This window comes from Solanum tuberosum, unplaced genomic scaffold (genome assembly GCF_000226075.1).
Source record: "Solanum tuberosum cultivar DM 1-3 516 R44 unplaced genomic scaffold, SolTub_3.0 scf00599, whole genome shotgun sequence".
NCBI lineage: Eukaryota > Viridiplantae > Streptophyta > Magnoliopsida > Solanales > Solanaceae > Solanum > Solanum tuberosum.
In genome coordinates this window covers 194538-203746 of record NW_006239515.1, presented here as the reverse complement: position 1 = coordinate 203746, position 9209 = coordinate 194538, and the positions used below count along the sequence as shown (strand labels likewise).

At 32.7% G+C, this 9209-nt stretch overlaps 1 protein-coding gene across 9 annotated transcripts; it reads left to right on the top strand.

Moving 5' to 3' along the window:
* The first annotated feature begins 668 nt into the window (after positions 1 to 668).
* On the top strand, positions 669 to 7383 carry LOC102596974 (ELMO domain-containing protein A). Of its 9 annotated transcripts, none has more exons than XM_006365958.2 (10): positions 801 to 881; positions 2762 to 2836; positions 3508 to 3617; positions 3822 to 3890; positions 4677 to 4792; positions 5133 to 5187; positions 5311 to 5431; positions 6053 to 6100; positions 6198 to 6292; positions 6956 to 7383. In XM_006365958.2, the coding sequence occupies exons 2-10, from the start codon at positions 2815 to 2817 to the stop codon at positions 7049 to 7051; spliced, it is 732 nt and encodes a 243-aa protein (XP_006366020.1). In that variant the 5' UTR covers positions 801 to 881; positions 2762 to 2814; the 3' UTR covers positions 7052 to 7383. The 9 variants fall into 9 exon arrangements, with proteins under 9 accessions (XP_006366016.1, XP_006366020.1, XP_015160180.1 ...); XM_006365953.2 differs by lacking the exon at positions 801 to 881 and adding an exon at positions 1241 to 1819 and having other exon boundaries at positions 2762 to 2864; positions 6201 to 6292; XM_006365952.2 differs by lacking the exon at positions 801 to 881 and adding an exon at positions 1245 to 1819 and having other exon boundaries at positions 2762 to 2864.
* Positions 7384 to 9209: the final 1826 nt, after the last annotated feature.

The following is a 9209-nucleotide window of genomic DNA, read 5'->3' as shown; positions in this document are numbered from 1 at the left end:
GAATAAACCCCCCCCCCCCCCCCCACGAGTATTGGAAGAACCAACATCACCATTGGATGATCTGTTTTTGTTCAATGATGACTCACTTTTGTTTCTTCTTCTTTTTTTGCTCTAGAGTCCATCTTCATACGCATCAATAATTTTCATTGGTGGATAAATGATAATTTTGTATTATTTTCAATAGTTCGAAGATATTTTAAGTCCTTTTTGATTAATTATTTATATATTTAAATAAAATTTTAAATATTAATATAAGTTCTAAACTAAAAGTACCAAGGGATCATTTGATGGGTGTAAAAGAAATAATTTTGAATATAGTGTATTAGTACAATGGTTGATTTAGTATATTAAAAATTACATACATTGCATAGTTTCTAAAATACTATATATACTTACCAAAATACATTCTACAAATACAATGATTTTTTTTTTTGAAGAGCAATTGGTAACTTTAATCATACTTATACATACATTAAAAATTACCTTTCATAACGCGAGATAATCACGTAGTCACTCAATTAAGAATAACATAAAAAAACACTTAATTTTAGAAAATCAAGACACAAGTCACAACTATTGATACCTAAAAACTCATTCAATTAATTTAAATGATTTTTAAAAGAATGATTTATATTTTTTTTTCATTTTTTTAAAGGCAAGTCTTTGATTAGCAAAAGTGCTTTTAGCATCTGCAAATTGTAAATTAATCTGCAAAAATAGCTATAAATTAGGCGATGTTTTAGCAACATGTCTGGCTATGGAAGCCAAAAATGTGTTTCTTGATTTCTCCATTGATGTCCCCCTTCTTCTCCATCACTTCTGCTGTCTGCCATCAACAGTTGAATCAAGAAATGGATTTACCTTTATCTATGCCATAAAAGGTACATGCCCCCTTTTTTTTATGTGAGCTCCAAAGGTGCAAACTTTATGTCTTTTTGGGGTTTTCATCATTTCCCATTGATTCAAGAACAAAATTTTCTCTTATTATATAAAGGGTGATACCTTTTTTTTTGCATGTATGCTGTAAAGATGCAAACTTTATGTCTTTTTTGGGTTTTCACCCTTACACAGAACAGTTGAATCAAGAACACAAATTTCTCTAATTACACAAATGCATGCTGTAAATGTGCAAACTTTGTCTCTTTTTTGGGTTTGAACTTTGAATCAAGAACAGATATTTGATATTTCTCTTAATATATAAAGGGTGGTACATTTTTTTTATATGTATGCTGTAAATTGGCAAACTTTGTCTTTTTTTGGGTGTCATCATTACCCAGACCTGTTGAATCAAGAACAGAAACTTCTCTTATTATATGCTAATTAAAGGTGGTGCCCACTTTTCCTTGTTGTGTATGTGCATGCAATTTGCAAACTTTATATTCTTTTTGTCGTATGTAATGATGTTATTTGTTGGATGTAAAAAAAGAGAGGAAGTATCTAGATTACCTTTGAGAACAACTTTTTCCATAATTGTGCACCTGTAATGAAGGCAATTAACAAAAGTTCCCTTTGATTGTGGTGTTAATCTCTAATTTGTTTGTAATTATCCCACATTTCTCCTTTATTTCCCCTTTTTGGGGTTACATAATTTTGGTGGTTGGAAGTAAAGAGTGAGAATTGAAATGATGATAGTTTGAAAATGTAAGAAGGAAGCATGGGTTAGTGTAATCATTTGAACAACTGTTTATTATCATTCTTCTATAACCTTTTTTTGTTTCTGTTTGAAACTTTGGGAAATTTTTTGATCTCCCAACAATTTTTCTTTCTAATGAGATTAAGGCGTAGCCAATGCATTCTTTCTTGTGCCTCCTACTACAAAGTAAGCTTCTTTTATCCTCACTCTTCTAGTTCATGTTCTTAGAATCCTTGTATTTGGTTGAACGTTTGGCTATTTAGTAGCTTGGCTTTATTTATGCAAGTATAGTTGAACAGAACAGGCCAAATTGAGCAAAAAGGGATGTTGATGATTTGTATTTGTATACCCGACTAATTTGGGATTGAGATGTAGTAGTTTTCATTAATGAATGCAAGCATAGTTGATGAGACTGAATGATAGGCTTTATCAGTTCACACTGCCATTCTTGAATCCATTGGCAGTGTGAGTTGTTCTGGTTATCTTAGGAAAGATTTGATCTTGGTATCTACAATGTTTCCTCACTCTTCTTGTTCTTTTTCTTGGCATCATTTCAGTTTTCTGAAAGTTTGGTTGTTTATAGCTTGGTTAAGCGCAAACATAGTGGAGTGAAACGGGTCAAATTGAATGAAATGGATGTTGATGATTTGTATTAGCGCACCCCAACTAGTTTGGGATTGAAGTGTAGTAGTTTCCTTTAATGAATGTGAGGCATAGTTGATAGGACTGAAGTATAGGTTTCATCAGTTCACACTGCCATTCTTGAATCCTTTGGCCATGTGGAATTGAAGTATAGGTTTCATCAGGCAAGATTTGATCTTGAAGTCCTATGCTTAAAACTTTTGTTCTACTTTGACTGTAGAACAACTTGTCATTCTATTAGATTGTATAAGATATAGATCTTAGGTTAGATGATTAGATGATTGAATTGTCATCCCAAATTGTACGGGTTGACTTTAAGAGCATTAACTTGCAACTTTCTGCTGAAATCATAGTTTGATAGCCAAAGTAGGTGGTTGAATTCTGTCACGTTTTCATTTAGTTGTGTCATTTACTTCCATTAGCAATTTATAATAAAGCAGAATGCACTTCTATTCTAATTTTACCTCACAGAACGTATGAATTCAGGCTGATGAAGATGAAAGTAATTGGCACAGAAAGAAACTAGATGAGGAGCCATCATGGTCACATCATCCTCCACACGTAATTTCACAGTTTGCTCAGTGCTTTAGTGAGTGCATATTATTTTTCCAAGTTACCACCTAAATGATTTCATTGACGGTGGCTGCATCTGTATTATCTTTGCCTACTGTTCGGAAAAGTTTCTCCTAGGTAGTGCAACTGGAGTGTATTTTAATATTTCAATCTTTCTATTTTTGTGAAATTCATAGTACAACAAATATGTGATTTTATAATGTCTGTGCTTCTTATACACTGCAATTTTCGGGATGGTCCAAATACAAATTGTTTATTTTTGAAAAGCCATGTGCCGTAATTTTTTTACAACAAAACACTCTGGACATCAAGTCTCTTTTTCGCTATATATATGGGAGGCTGAGCATCTTCCATCACCAGTATCACTATCCAGAAAGAAGTCTTCATAGTTTAGTTGTAGAGGCTGGATAAACACAACGGGGCAAGTATACAGCCTAATTAGGATAAGCCAATGAGCATGGTATATGATAGACTAGTGCATGGAGTAAACTACAACGTGAAGCATAGTGAAAAGAAGCACTTTAATATAAACTTCAAGAAGCACCTCTTAGATTCTTTTTTGTTAGGGCTGTTGTTCCTTTTACTTAATATATAAAGCGATATGTGTACATTTCCATTGTTATTTGTTCATTTCACTTATCAGATTTTGATGGCTGTAGCTAATGCTATGGTTGGACCACGAGCATGGATAGGAGGAATCTTCAACCGCTCGAGCAATAAACGCCTTGGAAGCGATAAATATCTTAACTACCCTTTAACTCCTCATCAGGTAAACCTAAGAACCATATTGGCATTTGAGATTATCTTACCTCTGTTTCGTGTCCTATCTGGTTGAATCAGTTCCTTTGTTAAGTGGTTCTTTCTGTTGGTAGAAATTTGTTGAGACTGTTTTGGAAATTTTATTTTACTTACCATTGTAATTTATGCCTTCTTAACATTGTGAATTTTTGCATGTATATTTAATTTCTGCCAGGAACAAAGCTTACACGGGCTTCAAGAACGGCTAGGAGTACCTTTTGATGAAGCACACCTAGATCATCAAGTATTTCCAAAATGCTTGTTCTATTTTTATATCGTGCTAATTTTGGTTTAGTTACCATAAAACAATATTTTAAAGATAGTGAAATTGCAATTGCTACCGTCACGTAGAGGCATTTTTTCATAAGGGGCTTGGAATACTATATTTATTGATCCAAGTTATCTATCATATTGTTTTAAAAAGATATGTAGTTGTGTACACTTCATATGAAAAGCGTTTATACTAGATAGACGTATTTTTCAGAATGATAAAGAATTATGTTATACTAGTAAAATTCCCATAACCGTTTTGTCCAGTCATAGGATCATACAACAAGATATTGAAACTTTATAGGAATTATGAAGTTCTAATCCGGTCTGATTGGTGTTCTACTATCGGTTACAAGTATTATGCTGGACAAATGTTTTCAGATAACTAGTGATATTGCAGACTGAGACAAGCTATGCACTAGTTCTTGAAACAAATCTAAAGTTTGCATAGGCCATAGGCACTCTCATTAATTCACTATGCTGAAATTTTGTAAGAAATCACAAAAACATTCTGTCTCTCTGATTTCATGGAAATCACCGATGTCTCTATTTTATTACATTTTATCTTAACGATAATATCAGTATTTATGATCATATCAGAGTAGTAACTTAGTTTATAAAAGTTGAAAAGATTGTACCTCTGCATTTTTCTTCTGGATTTTGTTTCTATCTGTACCTGCATCTCTTTCGAATCATAATCTCATTTATGTTTTTCTGGTTACAACCTGTATTTTAGAACGTAACTAACTCCAATTTTCAGGAAGCTCTTCGAGATTTATGGAATGCAGCATTTCCAAATGTTAAGCTTAAAAGTTTGATCTCCGAGCAATGGAAAGATATGGGCTGGCAAGGAGCAAACCCATCAACTGACTTCAGGTCAAGTTCACCCTTTAAGATGTTAAATGTTTTGTCAAGACATGTTGATACTTTGGTCGCTTTTCGTAGCAAGAAATGTGTGAAGACCTCTTGGAAGGAGGAGATCATTTATGTTTTTCAACTGTATTAATTAATATGAGTAGTGTTGCTTTTTCATCTCTAGAGAAGAAGGTATCCAATTATGCATTTGCAACGCTCGTCTAATTGCATTTCTATAACAATGAGTAGATAACTAAGGATTAGAGAAAAGTGATTCATCGTCTTGTTCACTTTTAACCAATGTAAAGTAATACTGAGATAGTGAGATATTTATCTCATTTGTAAAATCTTCTTGTTGCAGGGGTTGTGGATTTATTTCGCTCGAGAATTTGCTGTATTTTGCAACAAGATATCCGGTATGATTGCTCAGCTGTTCTGCAAAAAGCTTAAGTTGCTCAGTAAAATTGGTGTTCTCTTTAGGTGTTCGTAGTATGATTGTCACATAATAACATAACTAATTGTGGATATTCAAAATCAAGGCTTGTTTTCATAGGTTGCTTTTCAAGCAAAGTGGATTGAGAGCAACGTGGGAGTATCCATTTGCAGTTGCTGGGATTAATGTTACATTCATGTTGATTCAGATGCTCGACTTATTCTCAGGTGAATAGTGTGCTGCAAATTTGTGTAACTGCTCATTGGAATGATTTTCAAAATTCAGAAACGCTAAACATTGACAATTCTACTGAAGATTCTCTTAATTTTTAAGTACTCCCTCCATTTCAATTTGTTTGTCTGGTTTTGACTTGACACGTTGTTTAAGAAAGTAAAGATATGTAGAATGTATCAAAATGTCCCCAACGGACTAAAAGGAGAGTTAGACAAACAAATTTAAATGGAGGGAGTAATTCACTTACTAAAAACCATCTCCTATGCTGCTTGTACCCTCCAAAATGTTGGCAGTCGTATCGGATCTTGCAGAAACGCATTACTTTTGAAGGATTCGACTCACACCCAACAACATTTTTGGAGAGTACAAGCAACATAGACCATCTCCTCTGCTTTCAGATATTAATATTACATTTTTTCTTATCTTATCTTATCTTCTTTTTTTCTGCACTGATTTATGGCTGGTTTTTCTCTAAGTTTTCGTTTTCTCTACTAGTATCTAAACTACTTTTCAGCTGGTGGTCATTATGATTATGCTTGGAATTTAAAAACCATCGGCATTTTAGCATAACTGAAATATATGAACAGACATTAATACTTCTTTTTCTCTTGCAGAAAAACCAAAGTGTCTTCCAGGATTAAATTTTGTTAAGTTGATAGGAGGTAAGCCAGTCAGGTACATAGAAAATTAATTGAAGCACTTGTGAATCACTGTTCTATTTAGGTGAACTTTGCTTTCTGAAAAAAAAAAAACCTGCAGAAGATGACGAGGCGTTTGATGTTCTATACTGTATAGCATTTGCGATGATGGATGCACAGTGGCTGGCTATGCGTGCTTCATACATGGAGTTTAATGTACACATTCTCTCTCTCTCTCTCTCTCTCTCTCTCTGTCTATCTATCTCTGTATGTATGTGTGCGTGCGCATCTCTCTCAGTAAGTAACACATAGGCTATGTTTAACCATATGAGGAGCATGTCACGTGCTTATGGATTAAGATCAACGTGTGTGATTTTAGGAAATGTTAATGCTGATTATTTTCTTATCGAACACAATCATTTAGGAGAAAGCATTGTACATTCAGGTCCTTTAACACGGCTCTCATTTCTATATGACTTCACTTCTTAAGCCCAGTATGGTATAGAAATTTGCTGTGAATCCACATTGGAATGCCCTTTTGCTATACTGATATAGGAGATTGAGGGTCTCAATGTTTTATAATTTCGCAAGCTCAATCTATACTTCATATTACGTTCTTACTGCTGCGTTTGTCTGATGAACAGTCATTTATTTAGCGCAAATAGTTAGTCTACCTACACACCACAACTATCCATTGCATAATTGCATGCTTTCTTCAAGAAGCAAAAGAAAAGGGCTCCGGAAAATCTTTGTACATAGATGAAAAAAGGCATATGAAAACGAAACGAGCAGTTTGATCTGTTGTTATATAGATGAATTTGTAGCTTACATTCTCTTCTATGGTTTCTACTAAACGGTTTTTGTGTCTCATTCCATCAGAACGTTTTGCAAGCGACGAGGATGCAGTTAGAGAGGGAACTATCATTAGATGATATACAACGAATAGAAGATCTGCCAGCATTCAACCTGATATAGTAAACACACTTCTTGTTCCTTCCCCTCTATGTTGCTCGGATTCTTCAATAATGTCGACATGTGGTGTGTGTCGGAAAGGATCTGACACTGGTACGACAACATTTTTGTAGTATCCGAGCAACATAAGTTAAAAGATAGGCAGAGTGTTATAAAATGATTTAGATATAGCCAAAACCTGAAGAGTTTTGTACAAAAGGTGATGGTTTTGGCAACTCAATATGAAATGTAGAAAAATTGTAGTGTTTTTTTTTAAACTTTTATTCTTAATTTCGTTTTGTATAATATTGGATTGAGTTTAGTTTAAATACAACGATATAGACAGTGAAGATTCATATAGTCAATTTCAACTTAAACGTTATTGAATAGACAAAAGAAGTGGTTGTTAAGTTTTTAGGGAATCGAACCTTCCGTCAATCAATTGAGCTACTAAAGCTTTCTGATGATCCAATAGGGCAGTGACATGTGGCATGTTTTGCTTTTACTTTTCATTCATTGATCATTTTGCAAATCTAACCACTTTCTGCATTTGTAATAAGTTGCATTTACAAATTTAGTAAACTAATGTGATGATGCCCAACACATCCAAAAAGTCACTGTGTGGAAAATTCTTAGCAATTAGTGATGGATTAAATACCAAACTTTATTGGAATTTCTACAAACATAATGTTGTCATGTCATTGGACCACAAAAATCGATCGTAAAATCTTTTTATTAATGTATTTCAACTTATTATACTATAAAACTTAATTTATTAATATCAAGTTATTATATGAACGAATATCAATAATTATCTTTTTAAATGACTTGATAATGTAGAAATATTTTCATTCTCACTTCTAAAAATTAAATTGAATTCTACTTGAAAATGCAACAACATGCCCCATGTGTAGATATAAGTTGTTTGTTGGGAATTTGCCTAAAATTTCTCCAATTGTCATATGGTTAGTAGTTGTGCTTTTAAGATAACATGATGTTTTTTGTCTCCAAAAATGAAATTCATCTATATATTTATTATGTTATACTTGAGTTGCGGATCTATCGAAAAACAATAATTTACCTTTATAAGATAAGAAAAAAGGTTGTGTATTTTGCTTAGGCCTCACTTATGAAATTACATCGAATATGTTATTGTTGTAAGAATATAATAGTAGCATTATTGGTACCTCAAACTTTTGAAAATGAAAAAACTATACTGAAAATATTATCGTAAAAAATGAGTCTTATAATACATGAATTTGAATTATTTCAAACTTTCATACACAACACTAGATTATGAGCTTTCATTCGTTAATTAGGGGCATAATTTTGCAAAGTGGACCTTTCTTATGCTCAAGAAGTCAAGGTTAATAAATTGGACACACAATTAAGTGTTTGATTAATACTGCTTTGTAGTTTGTACATCATCCTAGGAACAAAATATTAGGTAAAAGTCCAAGATAATTAATTCCATTTACTTCCAATGGGATAATTAATGGACGCAAAAAGTCGAAACCTAACTCTTAAAGTGTTGAATGACTTCGCCTCTCTGTCGATGTGTCTGCATTATGTTGAGAACATTATTTGTAATTTTAAACCTAACATTTATGTTGATATATTTGTTTTATGTCGAGGATATTTTTGAAATATCAATGGTTATACTTTAAATGTGTTTTACAAATGATTTTTCGCTTATAGTTGAGTTTTAACTTCTACGTCAAAATATTGATAACATTAATAAATATTTATCAAATAAGAATTTGAGAGGCTTTTTTAAAAAAAAATGACTAAAAAGATAAATGTGTTGAGTAAACCAAGACAGAAAAAATATATAAGACCACTTGTAATATAATTTGTTGGGTCTGTGTTGATTGCTAAATATTACAGTTAAATATTTAATATATTATAGTTAAACGATAGATTAGAATTAGAGGATGTGAAGACAAGATTAGTTGAGTAAACTATCCAATATGGACCGACAACGGATAATTCCCACTAATTGTTTATATTGAACTCAAGAATATATTTGATTGGTCAGATGTTGGATCGATAAATATTCAATCGCATCATCATGACAATGATGAATGTTCAACTTTAGTTAGATCTCTTTTTTCTCAATAAAAACAGATAAAAAAAAAGTCCAAAGGCTAATCCAACCACTTATGGCTAGAATCTATCTCTC